The sequence below is a fragment of the Ammospiza nelsoni genome, chromosome 1, assembly GCF_027579445.1.
Source record: "Ammospiza nelsoni isolate bAmmNel1 chromosome 1, bAmmNel1.pri, whole genome shotgun sequence".
NCBI classification, from domain to species: Eukaryota; Metazoa; Chordata; class Aves; order Passeriformes; family Passerellidae; genus Ammospiza; species Ammospiza nelsoni.
This window is the reverse complement of record NC_080633.1, coordinates 23,995,009-24,017,003: the sequence shown is the minus strand read 5'-3', so window position 1 is coordinate 24,017,003 and position 21,995 is coordinate 23,995,009. Positions and strand designations below refer to the sequence as shown.

Here is a 21,995-nt window from a genome sequence, read left to right as displayed (position 1 = left end):
CGCCGTGGGAGGGAGCGGGGCGGGGACGGGGCGGAGCAGGCCGGGACGCGGGGCCTGGGCGGCGGGCGCGGCGGGAGGATGCGGCGGGCAGGCGGCGGCAGGCGCCACCGAGGAAGGCAAGGCAGGCAGGGAGGAAGCGGGGCCGGGGCGACCTCGCTCACCCCGGTCCCCAGGGGATCCTGAGAGCGGGGGAGCCGCTCTGGCCCCGCGGGGATTCAGCGGGAGCGCCCCTCGGGGGCCGCTGCCCGGCGGCTTCTGGGCGCGGCCGGGGAAGTTCGGGGGCGTTTCCCGGCCGGCCGGGCGGTGCGGGGCGGGAGATGCTGGGGCGCGGGGCCGCCTCCCGCCCGTCGCCCTCCGGCCGTGCCGAGGCGAGGCAGCGCTCCGGGGCTTCCGATGCCCCCGGCCTCCCTCCTCCCTGGCCGGGGTGGCGCGGCCGGGAGTCCCGGAGGGAGCCGCCCTTCGCCTCCTCCCGGCGGGTCCTGCGGAGGCGGGAAGGGTCGGCGGTGCTGGGGGAAGCCTGGGTGAGGCGTCTGCCTTAGACCGGCAGCTTTTGGAATGGGGCCGCGTTGTCAGGTCCTGGGTTTGGTCAGAACCAGTTCGTGGTGTTTTCTGAAGCTGGTTGTGTTTATTGTCACATCCTTACAGCACACCCCCCCTTCATCTTCACTTTTTGTTTTCTGGAGTCATATTGCAAGTCTCAGCGCTGTCGGTTTCACAGACATGCTCATTCTGCACTGGATTTAGTGCAGACCAGTGGCAGAGGGAGTTCCCCCACTGCTTATTCACCTGTCCCGCCACCTGTCGTCCAGGTGACCCGGCCGTACCAGTGCAGGTTCCCTCCGCACAAGCCCATGACCCAAACCCTGTGTTTCCAAGCACGTGTAAGGAAACCCAAGGAGCAGATCATTCCCAGCTGTGCATAAGGGATGGTTGTTTCTTTTTCCTTTTAAAATTCTTAATATCTTAAAGTATGAGTTCTTGTAAGTCAGCATGTTGCGTATTTCATGTTTTTAGATGCTACTGTAAATAGCATACTTAATACTAATGTAAATACTGTAAATTTGCTACTGCAAATCATTAGCTGTTTCTCTTCAGATATTATACTGTTCACATACCATCATTGAGTCCTCTAACTAAGGTATTTATCTTAACTGACGGTGAAAATATCCATGCTTATTATTGTTATTTATGTTGAGGTTTTTTCAATATCTTTTCAGGTAGTCTTGGTCCCAGGAAAAATACTGGACTAAGGGCATAGGAATCTGAAGACCTCTGTTTCTTCTAGAAGAGGTGGAGAAGCTAGAAACACTAACACTTAAAATATGTGGAGGAATTAATCTGCAAAAAGCATGTGCTTACTGATGCTATGGAATGAAATGGTGTTCATTTGCAGATGAAGAAAATGATCAGCTGGAAGGTGGAAATGGTTAGACATAACCTTCTTTCTGGAAGCTGATATGTGATTTTTCTTTAGGAGGTTTTCCATATAATTTCCATACAATTTTGTGATTTTAGGAATTGTCACCTTGGTTTAACAGAAGGGTAAGCAAAGCTTTTTGTTAAATCTAAATGCTCTATTCATGTTTTTAGAAACTAAAGATGTATTCCTTTTAGAAACTTGATTTGAATTAATTGTGCACCAGTTTGCAGCCCCACTGAAATAAAACTAAGCAAATGAATCCATATTATAGTTTATTTTTATCAGCTTTGTTACTTGGCTGTAGGCAAGACTGTGTTCTACTTTGCAGGGGGAGATGAAAAGCAGGTATTTTCTTGAAATCCATGTGGGACTCATAGAAGTGCAATACTTGTTATGGCACAATTTATAAATCGCAGTGCTTGTCACTTTGAAATGGCATTCTTTTTCAATTTCACATTTTTTCCAGAGTTCAAAATTTCTTTGGCCTTCTGTCTGGTTTGCTTAATGGGGAATAGTTACAAAGTGGAAAAACATACATTGCTTTTATTTTAAAGATGAGTTAGAGAACAAGCTTATTTGTATCAAATCTTTATGACATCCTATTTCCCCCTTTCATGAAAAGGAAGCAGAATTATATCAGCCACTGGCATTTCTCCAGCTAAAAAACAATAAATGAATAATGCAAAGCATCAGTGGATATGAGCACTGCATCCTGAAGTTTAGTATGCTGTTGGATGTTTTTTTCAGCTGAACCTTTTCTTCCTGTTTATTTATTATTTCCAGTGATAAAGTAAGAAGGAGAGATGGGAAACCCAGAAAACATTGGAGATGCATACGTTGCTGTGATTCGTCCAAAAAATACTGCTAGCCTCAATTCTCGGGAATATCGAGCTAAATCCTATGAAGTAAAATGATTTCTTTTCTTTATGTATTAGTTATTTGGCTTTTTAAATAGTACAGTAAATAAGTAATAGTATAACGGAAGAGAATGTAGCCTTTTCTTTTACTCTTGAGTCTGCTGCAGAGGTCATTCTGACTTCACCATTCTACTCCTCAACATTTAGTACTTCTCGAATTTTGTTACTGCTTTTACAGTGGCATAGTAGTAGTAATAATAATAATAATAATAGTAGTAGTAGTAGTGGTAGTTTTTAAGTTCTGCGCTTAAACTTCTTTGGTTTCATTATTGTTTGAAAGATTTTGCTGCTTGAAGTTCCCATTGAAGGCCAAAAGAAAAAAAGAAAGAAAGTTTTGCTAGAAACTAAACTTCAAGGAGGCACTGAGATAACCCAGAGCATCTTGGATTATGTATTAGAAGCCACCAAACCAATTTCACCAGCCAATCAGGGTATTAAAGGTAAAACCATTTTAATCTAATATACTATTGATAGCACTAATAAAATGTTTTTTAAATTGGCATGGCAAAGTTGTGCAAAGGCATAAAATTAGTATAAAGAAAGAAGATACATTTTGAGTTTCATCAAAAAAACTCAAGCCAACTATACTGCTAAAGCCTTTCATGTACCTGTGTTTTTCTTTTCCTTCCAACTCTATAAAATGTTTACTAAGTGATTGTTTATAAATGAATATTTGTGTGTGCTGCTTCTTCACCTCAAGTTTAGATTTATAGCTAAACTTCCAGTAAACCAGATCAAAGTGACTTTTGCATCCATAACTTAAGCTAAAACTTGACTTGGACTAGAGAACTGATAGATTATAAAGTCAGTTGTCCAGGGGACAGTATCTATATGAAAATATTTCTAGCAAAAGTGTATCACTTATGGATGGAATTTGATGTGTACATTTTTTTCCCTTGTTACATAGCTGATCTAGCAAAGAACATCACACTTGTGCTGAGAAATTTGTTTTAGCCAGCCTGTTGCATTCCAGGTTGGTATAAAGTATAATGACTAAAGGATTTCTGGTCTTTGCTGTGGACTTCATCTCTGTTGTTTACGTGGTAAAATGTTGCAGGTGGCAATAACTGCAGCTCAGTGAATGCAACAGAGCTAATAATGCAACAAACACAGAGTAACAGAATTAATACACATCGAGGAATGCCTTCTAAAAGCAATTACTCTGTTCCTTACATAGTTTGGAGAGTTTTAATTCGACTCACTCAGATGGCCCAAGCTTAGTTTGTACACTGCTAAAATATGCAGCTGAGGTTGCATAAGTTAAAAAGGACTACAGTCATATAATTTTTCATGTTAATGAGTATATACATGTTTATGTTCTTTAGTTTTCCTATGTATATAAATTTTCTTCACTTTCCTTAGATTATAGCTCATAATCATAATTTTTTTTTTCCTAGAAGGTAGGAAGATTGAGTCTGGTAAGCTTTCAGATAGCCAACTCTAGATTTTTCTTTGTTTTGATGATTAATTAATTGTTTTGTGGCTTGTCTGTTTTTTGTTTTTAAATAATGTGCTAGGAAAGCGTGTGGTGTTAATGAAGAAGTTTCCTCTAGATGGAGAGAAAGCAGGCCAGGAGGCATCTCTTTACATTGTTCCAACTGTTGTGAAAGGTAACATTGGGCATGATTTATGAAGCTACACCCATTTTAGCAAAGTTCACTTGAGGGTTCATTTTTTTATATGACATATATAAGTTGTATATATCTATCTCATGGATATGTGATTAAATTTATAATTCTATCTATATAATATATGAGATATTGATATATTTTAATATGATATATGGCTTTTTCTATATTTAAACATTAAAAGTTGCAGGTGCAGGCAGGTGCAAAACTCTCTGAATATTTTAAACTTTGAAGAAGTTACTTAAAATCAAGGAAGAAAACTTTGGTTTAATGTATTGCCTTTGTTTTCATAACAATAGCACACTTCTGGTTCAAGCAGTATTTGTACATTTGGTTATATTTCAAAACGCAGGCCTTGTGTAGAATTTGCTGAATGCAACTCTAAGATGTCCTACTCAGTTCAGTGTTCTGTACTCAGAGAAGAATAAATAAGTCTCTAAACAGTAAACAGATTCTTTAGAAAGCCAAGTAAATTACTTGTCAAGAAAGTATTTTTTAAAAATATTGAAGTAAAATGTGTCCTTTTGGTGAAACCTCTTCATTTTTGCCTTACTTACAAGACCTGATAAAATCTATCAAATAGATACCATTGTGTATTGCTATGTAAGGATTGTAAGTAATTGCTATCAATTATTATTTGGAGAAAATTAAGTCACTCTAGTCTAAAGTTATAGTCTTAATTAGGGATTTCTAACTACAAAAGATGCAGAAGGGAAAATAAGATTGTTCTCATGGATGTGTCTTCAGAGAATGTTTCTTTTTTAGATAATACGAAATACACATACAGTCCTGGATGCCCTGTGTTCTACTGTTTACAAGACATCATGAGAGTCTGCAGTGAATCCAGCACACACTTTGCTACACTTACTGCAAAAATGTTAATTGCCTTGGATAAGTAAGAGACACCATCAGTAAAAATACATTAAAATGAAAACTTTGATATTTTATATCAAAATATATATTAAAAAGATAATTTGTCAATGTAACACATAGTTTTTATAGCATTCTTGTGGTTAAGAAGGAAATCATCATGGTATTTTCTTCATGTTTATCAGAAATTGAAACCTTGACAACATATTTCTAAAATTCTTTTTGCGAACTCAAGAATGGTGTGTTTATCTAAATCAAGTAGCTTTTTGGAAGTTCATGCTCACAGTGAATGTTTTGTAGAATCATAATGTTTAATCTTCTGTAAATGACATAATTGTCATTTGAGTAAGAACATTTGCCAGAGTGAAGTAAAAATACCCTGTAATTGTATACCATTAAGATTTGCATTTAAATTAAATCTCCCTGTAGAAAGGGAGTGCATCTTCCCCAGACACACAAATTTATTTGCAGTAGGGAATTAACTTTCCGAGAGGTGATTAGTTGTTTAGCCAGATTTATAGTAGTTTGAATACATGAACAGGTTTTTTGTTGTTTTAGTGGGGTTTTTTTGTTGTTGTTTTGGGGTTTTTTGTTGTTTTGTTTTAATGTACCCTTAACCGAGAAATACCAGACACGCTTGTGTATGAACTTATTTGCAGTAATAAAGTTAGCTGAAACTTCTGGCTAATGTAAAAACTCATGCTACAGGCTATTTCCTAAAAGGTTCCGTGTTTAGGGTTTTTACAGTTTATGAGTAGAGCTGTAGTATTTCCATATATACCATCATATCAGTTAAATTTGCTGCTTGCTGAATGCCTTCAGGCTCTAAGTTCTGCTTAAAAGTGTTTCAAGCTTCACAAGAGCCCTTGGAGTATAGAAAATAGTTTATATTTTTTATTCTTTATGTAATCTGAAACAATCCTTCTCAAAGAGTCAAACTGCCATGACTAATTTATCTACCAAATATTTAGAAAAAATGCCTGAAAATACCGTAGAGGGTGTCTATAGTACAATGACTACAATTTTACTCTTCTTTCTGCCAGGACCATAAGTAAATGAAGAGAATGCTGCTTTTGCAGGACATTATAGCTTGGATTTAGGACTTAAAAATAGGCTTAAGCAAATGCAGAGAACTGCAGATTATCTTCTGCCATCCTTACATATGCTTCTGGGACAGACAAAATCCAAGTGGTCTGTCAGTGGATGTCCCAAGCATGTACTTACTTCTCTTTCTTCTATTTCCAGGCTCAATCATTAAACAGAATTTATTGTATTCCAGCAAAGCACATTTTTACCTCAAGCTTATGAGAAAGCATGTGCAGAAACCTAAATACAAACCTGCCTTTAGACCTTTAATGCACCACTTAATATAACACTAAAACAATTTAACAATTTGGTAAAAATATATTTATCCAAAACTTGAGATGAACAACTTGTCCTGAGCCCTGTGTTATATTGCATATGTGGTGGGAAAAATGCAGCAGGTGTACAGTACTGACTTCCCCTGGTAGCACAGAATAAGAGAGCTCTAAAGCTCTTCAGTACTGTCCGTAGGAGTGCACTGAGAAGAAAATAAACTTCAGGAGAGCTTTATAAAAAGGCAGGTGGTAGCCTGTGTGAGACTTAGCAGTTTAAAAACTGGTTTGCTGCCTTTTCCTGTCTTTCCCTAATGAAACACGTGAGTTGAAAAGCTTAAGTCAGTACAGATCATGAAACTCACCCTTAAAAAAACAGCTTTAAGTTTCAGAATTTGTTCAGAGTGGTACTGTTAATAAACTGAAAGTAAATGAAATGTTGGTGTGGTTTTGTGGTTATAACCCATGTTACTGTTAGTGTATAATTTCCTTCTGTTTAAGAGTTTGCATCCACACAGAATTGAGCAAATACAACTGTTAAACTGAGTGTGGTTAACAAATTTCACATTCAGGGAGTAATTTAGTCTTATAAAATTGGCTGTGCAAATTATAATATTTTTTCTTAAATTTAAATGTGTGATTATGATATGTGCAATCCCTAATCAAAGAAAATAATGGACAGCATGACCAAAATGATCCTTTTCTACCTGAAAATTAATTACTTGCCCATTCTCTCCTGCAGGTGGTTGGATGAACGGCACACCCAGTCTCACTCCATCCCTGCTTTATTCAGACCATCTCCTCTTGAAAGAATTAAAACAAATGTAATAAACCCTGCCTATGCTATAGAACCTGGTCAAACAGAGAGCTCATTGCACATGGGTTATACTGCCCTGGAAATAAAGAGTAAAATGCTGGCATTGGAGAAAGCAGATATGTGTATCTATAATCCTTTGTTTGGATCTGACCTTCAGTATACCAATAGGGTAAGAACTATATTTTCATTTTGTATTTGTGAAACAGACATACATTTTCATTTTAGAGTTCATTCAATTATTTGATAAGAGTGTGTGCTCACATCAGAGTTGTTTATTTAGCAGTAAATGTGCACTAGTTTTACAAATCCTCATATTTGATCATAATTCTCTTTCATTATAAAATGTTACTATCATAACTTTGGTTTTAAGAGAACACCTGACTGGAATGGGGGATTGTGTAGCCAAATCTCAGTAAGATATTTTTTCAGTTGTGTTTAAATTTATGTCTTCACAGGTTGACAAGGTGGTAATAAATCCATACTTTGGCCTTGGAGCCCCAGACTATTCAAAGATTCAGATTCCTAAAAGAGAGAAGTGGCAACGTAGCATGAGCAGTGTCACAGAGGACAAGTATTATGTTACATTCCTTTTTCATTAATAGATAATTTTGTTTTGTTTTATTTTACAGTAGCATTTGGTAGACTTAAAATGAGATTCCTATTTATGCTTCGCTGTAGAAATACATATTTTAAATTAAATTCTGTTTGAAATCTAAAGTATTGAAACACAAAGGATGAATCAAGAAAGGTGTAAAATATAAACATTAGAGAAGCATTTCTTACTCTAATAAATACAGCTGTGGCTTGATTTCTGCATGACAAAAAACTTATTTGTATGAATACTGGCACATTTTAGCTGCATGAACTTCTCTTTTATTCTTCATGTAGATCTATGGTTAGTGCTATGCTAGTTAACTTTTAAAAAGTTGATGTTCTCAACAATTGTAATATTCTGAATTGTGTTTTTCCTGCTTCCCCTTTTAATTCCTAGGGAACACCAGTGGGTAGATGATTTCCCTCTTCACCGCAGTGCTTGTGAAGGAGACTCTGATTTACTAAGCCACCTTCTGGATAAAAAGTTTTCTGTTAATCAGTTGGATAGTGACCACTGGGCACCAATCCATTATGCATGCTGGTGAGTCAAGCATAGTTTTGCCAGTCAAGTGCATTCTAGCTGTCATGATTATTTAGTGCTTCATTTATGTAATTTATCAGCCTCCAAAAGAAAAAAGCCTGTGAGTAGTTTTACAGCACAGCAGTAGCTGAGCTGAGCATGTTTTGGTGCTGGACACACTTTAAGTGGGAAGCTGGACTAAGTGATTTACAGAGGTCAACATGTCTGACTATAACTCTGTGATTTAATCTGTAAGTCTCCTTGAAAGCTTTTCTCAGTCATAAAAATGCTTTTGTTTTATCTTCATGGAAGTTAGTCTTTGGTATATATAGTGGTCAGTATGTCTGATGATAGGAATAATGGGAAAATCAAACTTGATTAAAAAAAGCCCACATTCTTACTTGCTTTTTAGTGTTTGTCAGAAAGTTTGTAAGTACTTTATACATCAAATATACACAAGAGTTACCAGTTATAAGCATGGGGGTTAAGAATCCTCAGGATCCATCTGTGTGACAAGCAGAAGCTGAACTCTCATTCTCACACTGATTATTTTTTTCCAGACAAAGCTGGACTCTGTTCTGCCATGACTGAATTGCTGCAATTACCCAAACTTAGCTAGCTTAAAGCAAGGTTCTGTGTGTCTATTGTGAATCCAGTCAATGTTTACTAGACCAGTAATTACCAAAGAAGTGTAGAACTGATATTAATTTCTACAAACTTAATTATGTTCAATTGTATCTGGTGTAATTTGAAAGCTAAAAACTCTTCAGTGTGGAAAAAGCCACACTTTTTCATAAATAGGACCATCTGAAAAAACTCTTTTTTCATAATTAGGAACATCTGAAAAGAATTATTATGTATTTGCTGTGTCTGTTCTGATTTAAATATGTCTGTAGGTATGGAAAAGTTGAAGCCACTCGAATGCTGTTGGAGAAAGGGAAATGCAATCCAAATCTTTTGAATGGTCAACTTAGCTCTCCTCTTCATTTTGCTGCTGGAGGTGGGCATGCTGAAATAGTACAAATTCTACTAAATCATCCCGAAATTGACAGAGTAAGTCCTGTTTGTGTATAGAAATAGCAGATTTAGCAACAATTTCTAGCTTGTGTATGAGAAATATTTTGGTGTCAGATTAATGATTTTGTTTAGCAATTATTGAAAAATGGTTAAATGTTTTTGATTACCTCTGCTTTTCCCATTGTGTATCAATTAAATGTTTGAACTCTGGTCTCAAGGATTTTAATTATCTCAAAAATGTGTGAATATTTACCTGTCTCCAGTGAAATCAATGTAGAATTGGTGTTTCTGTTTGTTTGTAGCACATCACTGATCAACAAGGAAGATCTCCACTGAATGTCTGTGAAGAGAACAAACAAAATGAGTGGGAAGAAGCTGCAAAACTACTGAAGGAAGCCATAAATAAACCTGTATGAGTTTATTTTCTAAATATTTTAAAGTTTATAGTTAATTTACACTTAATCTTTTAGAAGAGCTGGAGTCACTTCCAGCTGTTACTGGAAATGTGCAGCACATTGAAATTGTTAGTGTAACTATTGGCAAACTGGCATTTTGTCTCTTTAAATGTTTCTGCTCTGTGTCGTGGCTCAAGAAATACATGTAAGACATGTAAACATGATGCCCCTATTTATTTGTAGGAGAATCACATCAGCTACTGATTTTATGTCTAATTTTGATCATGCATCCATCAGCTTTCTTTATGCATTCTTATATGTTGATAAGCAGGAGCATTCACCTGACTAAATGTAGGCTTCTATGAAATAGGCTTTTCATCAGCTAAAGCCTCAGTGCAGGCTCCCTTGGCAGCCAGTGGGGATTTAGCCAGGATAGGAAACAAAATTTACAATGCAATTTCTCTTACCCTGAAGTAGATTTAAAATTAGTCAAATGATGTAAACCCACTTGTTTCTTTTCTTTGACTTCAGATGCAACCTAACCCTGTAAGTAGGTGGTACTAAACCTGTCAGTTTTTCAAGATGTTTTAAATTATCTTCATTTCACTCTGCATGAATGATTTCCAAAATAATTAAGGAAGGAACTGATTTTCATTTTAAGGATCTTATTGTGCAGTAGATCATGTGATGGTGTGTCTAATGACTCTAAAGACTAATGGACATGTTTTAAGTAGATTTCAGAGTGTAATGTGTGATGTTATGTTGTCACTTATTGCTATTTAATTAATACAATGTATAAATTCTCCTATAACTTCTGCAGTAGGAATGACAGTGACTACTGCAGCAAAAATAGACTGATGTTTTCCATTCTGACCTCATTTTCAATCAGTTGCCATTTTCCAAGCCATCCATCTTTTTTTTCCAGAAGTTTTTAGGAACTCAATTCTTGATGACTTAGTAGATTTGAGGAAGAGAAATAACAAATTCCTGAAATGTTTTTATTCAAGCAGCTGAAACATCTAATCAGTTACAGAAAGGAAAACAAGACACTTCTTAGATTTATGACTTGTCCATGTATGCTTTAGGCACCTGATTTATGTTTATGTATGTCTTTCAGGAGACATGCTATGGGCTCACATGCAATTCAGTGAAAACTATGGGAGTTCTGAAGGGGAAAATGATTATTTATAATATTTATTTAGATTCTATTACAGGAGCACTATAAGATTTAGTGAGATTGTGTTCTTGTAGGTTCTGAGTAAAGGGTGGTGCTTCCCTCTAAAAATAAGTCTTTTTAGTATAGGGTGGAAAAATTCATAACCTGCCAGTAATAGCAAAGTGAACATTTTGGGATATGCATAGGCAGCTGAGCCCAGATCCCTCAGGGAACTTCTAAATGCCTACTTGCCTTTGAGTTCAACAGAGGTCTTCAGAATACCAGCAAGATCTTTCTTGGAGTTACTGTTGTAAAAAACGCAAGTATAAGAACTTGCACAGAACATGAAACGAGCAATTTGGGTCAATAATAAATATGTACGAGTTGTGCAATGTTCTTTTTCCCAACATTATAGATGTTGCTGATAAAAACACAAACAGAAAGGATTTTAACAAATTGTTTGTGTAATGTGTTCCTGATTTCTGTAGTATGAGAAGGCACGGATTTATCGTATGGATGGCTCGTATCGCTCTGTGGAGCTGAAGCACGGAAACAACACAACTGTCCAGCAGATAATGGAGGGCATGCGCCTGTCCCAAGAAACTCAGCAGTACTTCACTATCTGGATCTGTTCTGAGAACCTCAGTAAGTAAAAGGAACAATGGTTATACTTGAGGGTTTATCATAGTTTATTTCTCTTTGCCTTTAGGAAAAAGTAATGCTGTCTTAGGAGAGTAGGAGACATCCTCTCTGACAGGCTTCACAGCCTGATGTCTTCAAACTGCTTTCAGAGCTGTGGAGAGCTTCTCTGTTTTAGCCTTTACTTTGGGTGCCCTCAGTAGGTCTGACTGTATCACTCTGGCACCCATCATGTATTTCATCCAGGAAGATGAGGCTGTTCCAGGTTGCCTTTCTGTTACAGGGCACCTTGCCTGTCATAGGCCTTACTAGTAGCTTATCCTGGATTTATCCATATTTTTCTTCCCAGACTGAGTTTGGATGCATGTAGTTGTTTTACCAATGTTTAGTCTTTTTAAAACTACAAATTAAAGTAAGATGATTAATGTTTTTTCTTTAGGTCCTTTAATCATATGAATTTTCCTGTGGTTTGCACCAAAATAATTTTTGATGCACAAGTTTTCAAATATATTTGATGGGAGAGAATTCTGATTTAAAATGTCTTGTTTATATTTATGGTATTTTTTTTGTATTTCTGATCTAAATAAAAAGATGTTATAGTTTTTATTTGATATACTAGAAGATAAGTAGAAGCCCAAAAGAGTCAACGAGTGTGGTTGGGTATTTTCAGAGAATGTGGTCAACAGTACTGATGCAACATGATAGCTATGGGACACCTTGTGGATTACAAAGCTCTGTTGTGGTCTGTGGATGGATACTGTGTTGAGAGTGTCATTAACACAGAAGCCTTGCATTTAAAATTTTATTTACTGTTGCCAATGCTACAGTGGTATTTTTACATATTTTTTTACAGTAGCTCTAATTATTGCAGGAAATATTTTCTTTCTTTTTCTTTAATATTTTTCTTCCAGTGTCATACCACTGGCCTTTTTACTTTGCTGTATTGCCACATGACTACTGAACCTTCAGCTAAACATAGATGTTAATGTGAAGAAAAGGAAGTGTTTGAGGGTTAAAGTCTTGCTGCTTTTGCCTTTTCTAAATATGTATGTAATGTTTTCCTAGAATCATTGAGGTATTACCCTTGCATTTGAGGAGAAGAGATTGCTGATAAATTGTTTGTGTAACAACAAGTAATTCTCTAGATATTTAGCCTAGATTTGAAAATGAGCTCCTGATTCATGGCTTCAAACAACTAATGGACAAGTTTCATTATAAAGTATGTTGCAGTTTGTGTACAACTGTAAGGACAGTAGGTTTCTTGCTTGTGGAACAGATGATGCTTTTCTGTGTTTGAATGTAAGATGGATAAGTTAAATGAACAGATTGTTCCCAGTGAAAGATGTTGTGCTGTAATGTATCCATTTACACTTTTCACATGATGTGAAATGGCACAGTGTGAAAGCCAGAGCAGTGAGGGTGAGGCAGATAGAGCCTCCTAAACCTCACTCCTAGGAAAAGGCAAGTGATAACTCAAGGACAGGCAGGGTGAGTGAGTAAGCCAAAGACACAGACTCTAGTACATAACAGGACTGTAGCTGAAAGCTCTGTCTCAATTTCTCAGCTCTCAAATACACAAGAGAACGTGAAATATTGATTTTAGCCTGTTAAGAATCAAGACATTTTACAGATTACAAAGAACAGTGTCTTCTGAAAAGAAGAATGTCTGTTCTGAAAAGTTTATGGTTTTTATATATATACAAAAAGGGCAAATACATTTATAAGATAAATTATATCTGTATTTTTCTGTCAGAAATAAGATTAATGGACTTTATATTTTTCCGTATTTCTCTACAATAATAGAGACAAGAGTCTCTCAAGTTTTATTATTGTGTTTTTAAGGCCAGTCTTGGTACTCCATTAATTTTTAAATAGCGCTTCACTCCTGAGAAACTGAAAATAACTAAGTTTAAACACTGTTGCATGTAGTAAATTGATGCTAAGAGTTTTGTCAAGAAATCCATATTTTCAAAACCTTTTCTATACAGCAGTTTAGAAAACATAGGAAAATGCTTGTTAATGAGTCCTCAATTTCAGGTACTCTGGGTTGGGTGCAGCAATTAATTGTGTGTATGTGCTGGGTTATTCTGTTTGTTTATTTGGAAACAAACCTGTTATTTTTCAGGTCTCCAGCTGAAGCCATATCACAAGCCTTTGCAGCATATTCGAGACTGGCCTGAAATATTCACTGAACTGACAAACTTGGATCCTCAAAGAGAAACTTCACAGCTTTTCCTGAGAAGGGATGTGAGACTTCCACTGGAAATAGAAAAAAAGGTCAGCACTTGGAAGTGAATGAAATTATGGTCAGACTCACAACACTTGAACCATCAACACTCAGTGTGTATGCTGACTGTAGTAATTTCCAAACTTATTTAAACCTGACATCTCCTTTTCTATAATGGTTTGAGTCTTCACATTCTTCCCTTCCTCTCTTGCCTTCCTGCCATCTCTTTGTTCTCTCTCTATCACCTTCTCAGTTGGGTTTATCCAATGTCTCCATGTGTCAGTCTCTGTCTGCCATACAGCTAAAAACAACCTGCCTGATTTTATTCCTTGTGCTGTTTTTCAGTTTTTTAATTGGTTGATTGCAATGGTATTATTCAAATATATTACCAAAAATGAATTTATGGGGGAAGAAATCCACAGATACCAGTATTTCTGTGAACTTTTTGATTGGGCATGGTGTGCTAGTTGCCTTTCATTTGTGTGTTAGATCAGTGAAGTGTTGAACTAAGTCAATGAAAAACAATGCTGCTATTACAAAGCACCACTAAAATGTACACTTCAGTCAGGATCACACCTTTGTTTTCTGTCTCTGAATCAGTGAGAAATGCAATTCATAGTTTCTAAGCTTACTTTCCTTTTTACAAAGAAATAATATTATTTAAATATTTTTAACAGATTGAGGATCCCTTGGCTATTCTTATACTTTTTGATGAGGCCAGATATAATTTACTTAAAGGTTTTTATACATCACCTGATGCAAAACTGATTACACTGGCAAGTCTGCTTCTACAAATAGTCTATGGAAATTATGAGAGCAAGAAACATAAACAGGGCTTTCTAAAGTAAGTATGTCTTTAAAATTTAAAATTATGGGTCAGATTAAGTATTTTTAGATAGCACTTCCTATGGAACCCTCAAACCTTAGGTATAATATATTTGTTGGTTTCCTTCATCACTGAGCAACAGTTCAGAGTAATCATGTAACCCTTATAGCATTAATGGAAGTTGGGCATTGTGTGTGAAAATTTATTAATCTTAATTACTGTAGTCCTAGACAGAGGGGTGGAGGTTCTGTAGTGTGTGACAGCTGTCCTGAGATACAGTAATACCAAAATAAACAAGAGTATTTATTGAAGGGTTCTGACAGGACTGAGACCTTGGGCAATGTTGAAGAAACATCTTACTATGGCAGTTGGACCAATGTCTGGGATTGATTTTCCCTCTTTGGACAGACCATGCAGTGATATTGTGTCTCTTCTGTCATTTGTAGGAGAAATGCTGTACCAAATTAGTCAAACCCATAGCACCAGTAGGGCTCAGCCAGATGGTATTTTTCTCTCCCCTTCTCTCTGCATGCCAGCAGAACAGTAGCTGAGCTATTTTGGGATGGCTTGTTCTTCCCACATACATTTCTGCAGCAGTATCTGAGCCCATGAGGATTCCAGTTCTCTTCTGTGTGCACCTTCACCCCCTGCTGTCTCCACCTCATTTCATTCATGGAACAGCAGCTGTGCTGTTCTGGAATGCTGCTATGCTTCTCATCTTCTCTTTTTCACAGCATCAGCTGAGCTGCCCTGGCCTGATGGGCTTTTGCATGTATTGTCCTGCAGTTGCACAGCCAGTCAATGGAGCATGAGGGGAACAGGATTTAAGTGGGACTGCCCTCCTGTACGAGTGTGCAGCTCAGTGCAGCTGAGTTTTGTATGAAACTACTCCCTGCTGCCTCCCAGCAGCTGCAGGGTGGTGTTCCTCTCCACACTGAGGCCTATCAGCACTGTGGCTCCTGCTCAGTGGAAGTGTTTGGCTCTACAGACAGGACTACCTGCAGTGATAGACTGGGCTAGATGAAAAGCCATCTGGACATGCTTTCCATCCACATTCACATAGTTGTTCTTCACACAGATGAGGAGTTTCTTAATCTGTTTTTCTTTTTGTAGTAGACATAAATGTTCATTAAAAGACTGGTAATTCCAAAAATACATCTCTAGTTATTGTTTGTATGAGAGTATCCTTGACCTTAAAGATATGATAGACTGTCCTGTGCAGGGTTTTTGCTTGGCAGAGCATATATACTGCCAAATACAGTTTAAATAGCTTACATCACTAGGTCTTGAGACTGTTTTTAGTTGTACATGAAAGCAAACTAGTAAAGGCTTGCATTCTTTTTAGTTTTTTTTGTTTCCTACATTTTGGGCTTGTTAAAAAAGGCAGTTGATGTAAGTAGCTTCTCTTTCATGTCATGTAATATATAACTTCAACGTGGAAATTAATTGGGCTGAGTCCTTGGTAGTGCTGACTGCAGGAGTGGAAGGAAGAGTATCTACAGTCTGTCATATTTTCTGAGTACGTGATATGCTGATGTAAATGGCATTTTGTATATAATTTTGGCTTCCAACCTCGAATTCACCAAACTGCTCTCTAGCCAAGTGTGAGTTATGTGTTCTGTTGGCATTTCCTCTCCATGCCCTGTCCATGATGTGTGACACAGGTGTATAATGTAAAGCTGGATCTTCATTAACGGTGCAGAATTGCAGTGTATCTTAGGAAACCATCTCATCTGAGAGGCAAGATGGAGTAGGAGCTGACTGTCTAGCTCAATATATGACTTGAAGGTACACTGTGGCAGACATTGTTCTTTTTTCTTGCTTTGTTTAGTGAAGAAAGATTTTGTTCCTCTTTGTTTTTCTCTTAGTGAAGAAAATCTTAAATCTATCGTACCAATAACTAAACTAAAAAGCAAAGCTCCTCACTGGACAAATAGGATACTTCATGAATACAAGGTAAGATAGATAAGCAGGTAGTAGAAAATCCTGTTCTCAAGCATTTTGGACTATTTGGTTGTCAATTAATGAACAGAAATACCGGTATAAAAAGCTAAAAATGTATATGCTCTGAATTTTTGGGATGGGTTGTTGGAATATATTTCTTGTATTCAGATCAGATACAGATCTCTTTGTTAGAAGTAAATGTGTTTGTTATCTGTTCATTTACCTTCAATGCCCTGTATTGGGTACAGTTCCAATTCGAGCATAGGTGTGAAAAAATCTACTCTGATTTAAATTTCCATGTCTGCTTGTAGCAATGGATCCCCAAAGTCCTTTTTGTCAGTGTAACTTGTATCTTAAGGACCAGGTAGTGCTGCTGATGTGCATGTGCACACACAGCCACCCACCCACCCACCCACCCACCCACAAGCTCCTTTGTTTAGAGCCGTTCACTGAGTAAAAGTTTTAAATTTTTTGCATATGGGCTGCTTGTGTAAAAATGCATCTGAGGGCTGTGGGTTCCAAATGAGGTCAGATTAAAGCTGTGGTCTTCACAAGTAATTATGGAAAAAGTGAGGTATGTCAGAAGGAGAAGTGTACCAGCTGATGTGCATCACTAAAGGTAGCTGCCAGGAAACATTGCAGAGGCCCCTAGTGAATGTTTTCAAACCTTGCTCCTCTTTTTGAGATGAGATTACTCAGTCATAAACTTCCTTTTGGTGCTCACACCTTTTTTGTCAGCAGATCATTCCTATTCTTTCTGATAGAGATGAAGGAGGGGGTGATGGTCTAAGACTATGGTGTAGCAAAGTCGTCTACTCTGTCATCAAATCATATGTAAGAATGAGCACAGCTTTCTTGACTTCTGCTTTTGAGACATTATTTTGGGGTGTGGGGCATGGGGGGAAGAGGAAAGAAGTTGCAGTCTTTTGTTCTGAAGATTTTACATGTTAGAAATGGCTGTGTAGAATTCAGGCAAGCTGTAGGGCAGGGTATGGATCCATAGAGGCTGGTCCTGTCTACCACACCCACAGTCATGGCCCCCATACTGTTGAAGATTTGTGTTCTTCCTTGTGTCTGTGCCTTCTGATCTTGTCCACGGCCCAGCTAATTTTTTTATTTGTTAGAGTGGTTGTTATCATTCTGCTTTAAGGAGCACTCCAGCAATAGTTTGTTCTGGCTGCTGCACTTCACTGAAGAGGAAGGAACAGAAGCCTGTCTCATTCTGAATGAAGGCTCCATTAATGAAAAGAGATCTGCACCTCTCTTTTGCTTAGAAAAGAAAAAACAATCCATGTTTTTGGAAGGGGGTACTTGCTCATCTTACCATGTCTCACTGGATTGGACTCCTTAAAAGAAGGAAGAATACTTACTTTTAAGGATTGTGATGCATTTGGTGTCAGATGGTTGCACAGCTGCTGATCCCAAGCCCCAGTTACTTCTGGGAGAGGCAAAGCTGTGGGGCCCTTCAGAGGTTGTGTGTCTGTGCTCAGATTTCCAAGGCTAATACAGGTATCCGGGTTTTGCCTCAGTCTCTTCTAGCACTTGAGCCTTTCCATGGCTCCAAGGTTTAATTTAGCTGTAGGAAGATGGTTGATGGGAAGGCACTTTGGAAATAAGCATTTAGTAGGAATTGCACTGAACAATGGATTTTCTTCAATCAATCACAACTGGAAGGACTTGTTGACTGCCATTGTTTCTTTATTTTTAGAATCTCAGCACCAGTGAAGGTGTCAGTAAGGAGATGCATCACCTTCAGCGCATGTTCTTGCAGAATTGCTGGGAAATTCCTACTTATGGAGCAGCTTTTTTCACAGGACAGATATTCACCAAAGCAAGTTCAAGTAGCCATAAAGTCATCAAAGTGTACGTAGGAGTAAACGTAAAAGGGCTGCACCTCCTCAACATGGAAACAAAGGTCAGCTTAAGTGAACTGCCAGTGATAACTATAAAACTTCATTCTCTTCTCACAAATCTTTGTACTAGAAGTGATTTCCCATCCAACTGTTTAGTTAAACTTGACTGAAAATTTCCAAGATTTTAAGGTCTTTATAAGTCACCAACAAAAGTCTTGTATTTTTTCATTTTACTACTTTATGAGCTACAACTGTATTGTGGAGCATAGTGGTTTAAGTCTGAATTCTGTCTTTGTGAATGAAGGGAAGTTCAGTGTGCAAGTATGGAGGATATTTTCTGAGTGACAGTTTCCTACATTTGCTCATAGGCTTTACTCCTCAGCCTGAAGTATGGTTGCTTTATGTGGCAGTTGGGAGATGGAGATACGTGTTTTCAAATCCACAGTCTGGAAAACAAAATGAGCTTTATTGTACATACCAAACAGGTAAGCACTATCATTTTACATCCTTTATGTTCAATTCTTTTTTTCTAAATTAGATACAAGCCTCTGTTCTCTTGAGATTAACCACCCTTGCATAGTATAAAAAAACCCTAAGCCCAGCCCCCACAAAAATTATTTTAAAAAAATGTTTGCTTGTTTTCTTAGCATGTGACACCTTCAGAATTCAAAATACATAAAATGCATCTATAATCATTAGGATAAACCTTTTGTTTAATTGAAACTGTTTCTTGCATATACCTAATCCCTCATTCTCTTAGATTGATTCCAAATATAATGAGTTTCAGAGAGCTGGAGCCACTAACTTTGTGATCAGAAATAATGGAGTTTGAGATTGGACAAAGCTGAGAATTGCTTTTGTAATGTGCTTGATTGTCATAGTTCTGAAATATTGATAGAGCTGAATTGCATCCCTTTACATAGGCAGGACTCGTTGTAAAGCTGCTGATGAAATTAAATGGCCAGCTGATGCCAACTGAAAGAAACGAGTGATGGAAACGAACAGGAGTTACGAGATGGCATCCAATGGCTGAGCAAAAAGCAACTTGTTCCTCCTTGTAACAGGACTTCCATGTATATGAATTTTACACAGTAGAAAAGTCAATTTGTACAGTTTTTTAACTTTGTACAGAAGCTGCATGGTTTATTTTTTTAAAAAAACTATACAACATATCTATTATTTTTATAAGTATTTTTGTGTTTCATATATTAACTATTGTAGGGCTTGAGCTTAACCAATAAAGCTGATGAAATCTAAATGGTTTACCAAGTTTGACGAGCATGAATCCAGTCAAGCTGTTGTTCCCAGAGAAATATGGGACTACCAGTGCCATTAAGCAAGTCTCAGTTAACCTATTTACCTTTCATTGTGTCATTGTGTGGAACATCAAGGAGGTGGTATATGTTGCAGTATTTTGTAGATACCCTCTATTTTTAAGATACTATTGATAAATATGCTTAAAAGACCAGTTAGACCTTTGAGCAACTACTTTTGATAAACTCTTGTTTTTTATTTGGTTTCTGACAAACATTTTAGCTCGCTTTATTTTTACTCTTAACTTTCTCATACTTTGTATTCGTATTTATTCTAAAATACTGCATGAGGATGCCAAAAGGGAAATACTTTAAGTCATTCAGAAGCCATAGTGAATGTTTAGCATGCTTGTTTTGTAAAATGGATTTTTACTTTTGCTGTGCAATATAAAATGTATGTATGGAGGAGAGGGAGACAGGGACTTACAGATGAACCTTACTCAGAGGACTTCAGAAAGTTTTATAAATCCTACCCTGGATTGCAACACATATGCAGTAACAAAAGCTTATACAGGAGGTACTAAGTTATTTCTCTTAAATTAATTTTCTTACTAATTAATTCAGTTTCTTCAGGCTAAAAGCAGTGCAGGATGCAGGAATGAAGATGACAAGGAAGAAACTGTTTGTAAGCATTCTGTCTGCTCTTTGTAGAGTCAGGGTTGGGGCTCCACAAGTTGGGTCCCAAGTGTAAGGTGGGATTCTATGCAGTCTGAAACATATCCTTGTACGTTAAAATAGAATCTGTAACACAAATCTTTGAAGTTTCTGGTTGTATTTCAGGGTTATAAGTGCACTTGACTATTTCTTCCGTGTAAACTGCATGCTAAAAACAGTGTGCAATATTTTGTAAAGAAAAGCTTTTATAAAAAATAAAAATTAGCACTTGCCTCTAAGTTTTCAAATAAAAGCTAAAATGAATGTAAAGAACTGTACTGTTGTATAGTAACTTTACTCATACCTTACTAGTAACTGCAGTTTAAGAAATTTAAGTAGTAAGCTGTTTAAAACATGAACAGGAGACTTGTATTTTATATTCTTCTTAGCAAGCTGTACTTTTCTACTTAAACTTCACAGGCCTAAATTTTCATGGATTGTTATGATTTATTTAAGGTAAATAATGCAACAGTCAGGTCCTTCATCGTGCATCCCTGCTATCACTTGGCACTGGTATCAGAAATACATTTCTCTACATAGCACTTTCTTGTGAAAATAGAGGAAAATGTTAGGAAGGTATGTCAGTTGCCTATATAACCATACTATCAATATGCCTTACTGCTGTATAGTCATTTCTGCTACATTCTTATTTATTATTCCCTAATAAATTGTTTGCAACAAGTCATACTTGGTGTTTCTATTTTTATAGCCAGCATGAAGGTGCCATCAAATGTTACACCAGTGTTACACAAATGTTACACCAAGCAGTGTTATTACCAAAGGGGAGTAGTTTGGTAGTTTGTAACAGGCTCATCTTTGGAAGGTATGTAAGAAGAGCATCGGAGAGGACCAGAGGAAGAGTCCCATCATGACTCTAAATTAAAGTAGTGCACCTTGGAAACTGCTCAGGAATTTACCAGGAACCTGGAAACTTCATTTTGGCAGGACAGAGGTTTGTAGATGTTGCACATCAGTGGAGCCACTGAGCAGCAAGAGCCCAACTCTGCAGTCCCAGAGGCTCCTGGCACCTGGGTAGACAGGAGCTTGCACCGCCCACCCTGCTGGGGCAAGGCAGGTGTGTGCTCTCCTTTCATCTGGAAGCAGGGAAATAAAAAATGGCAACAGAGAGAAATCTGACACCACTGAGACAGACCATTAGTAAGAACCCTCATATCACTACCAAGAAAACCAATGAAAATGAGGTGCAAGATGGGCAAAGCTGACACTTGTGCCCTTGTAAACATGAGATGCCCAGCTCACCACCTACACTCCATCTAACAAGCACATTCTTAAAAAGCAAGAACCTGTACAGCTGCCAAAAGCAAAGATTTGAGTAGAACACTTAGCAAGGCCCTGTAAGGCAAAAGAGTAACTGAGAACTTAAACCTGTGAACAACAGGCAGGATTTTACCAAGTGGAATAACTGACCCCAGTGAGCAGCTTGTTCAAGAGGGAACTTTGGTCCTGGGGTGATGTCCTGCTGTTGCAGCTTGGTGCAGGGAACAATTGCTGCAGGGAGGAGGAGGTTCCCCAACCATTGTGAGCTTACAGCTGGATGCAGCTTGAAGCTGGGCTGTTGACTGAAAAAAGAAATACAGGTTCAACAGAAAGAACATACAAAAGCTCTGCTTTACCTTAATTGTTACTACTATAGGGTAAAGATATAAAAATAATGTACAAAATTACTATTCTATATAAATATATAAAATATAATTACATAAAAAGTAAAACCTATATTCATATATAGGTAATTAATCTGGAAATCCTCTCCCTTGGAAGAAATAGACTGACACTATTTCACCAAAAATGTCCTTACTTCATAAATTGACAGAGCAGAATGTCATTAACAA

The 21,995-nt window shown here is 37.5% G+C and overlaps 1 protein-coding gene across 3 annotated transcripts; it reads left to right on the top strand.

The window, feature by feature from the left end:
- The first annotated feature begins 68 nt into the window (after positions 1–68).
- KRIT1 (KRIT1 ankyrin repeat containing) lies at positions 69–20,830 on the top strand. Of its 3 annotated transcripts, XM_059482069.1 has the most exons (18): positions 69–116; positions 1,218–1,290; positions 2,204–2,325; positions 2,618–2,777; positions 3,855–3,947; positions 4,731–4,860; positions 6,933–7,176; positions 7,463–7,578; positions 7,999–8,142; positions 9,018–9,174; positions 9,441–9,548; positions 11,178–11,334; positions 13,454–13,605; positions 14,233–14,399; positions 16,250–16,337; positions 18,034–18,240; positions 18,547–18,663; positions 19,102–20,830. In XM_059482069.1, the coding sequence occupies exons 3-18, from the start codon at positions 2,224–2,226 to the stop codon at positions 19,168–19,170; spliced, it is 2,211 nt and encodes a 736-aa protein (XP_059338052.1). In that variant the 5' UTR covers positions 69–116; positions 1,218–1,290; positions 2,204–2,223; the 3' UTR covers positions 19,171–20,830. The 3 variants fall into 3 exon arrangements, 2 of the variants coding, with proteins under 2 accessions (XP_059338052.1, XP_059338044.1); XM_059482061.1 differs by lacking the exon at positions 69–116 and having other exon boundaries at positions 1,222–1,542; XR_009419412.1 differs by lacking the exons at positions 69–116; positions 16,250–16,337 and having other exon boundaries at positions 1,222–1,542.
- Positions 20,831–21,995: the final 1,165 nt, after the last annotated feature.

Excerpts from the sequence above, each read along its gene's own strand:
- KRIT1 (XM_059482069.1), top strand. The coding sequence starts at position 2,224 with ATGGGAAACCCAGAAAACATTGGAGATGCATACGTTGCTGTGATTCGT. Across the intron at positions 3,948-4,730 it reads TGTTCCAACTGTTGTGAAAG|ATAATACGAAATACACATAC; the intron begins GTAACATTGGGC and ends TTTCTTTTTTAG. Across the intron at positions 14,400-16,249 it reads CATAAACAGGGCTTTCTAAA|TGAAGAAAATCTTAAATCTA; the intron begins GTAAGTATGTCT and ends TTTTTCTCTTAG.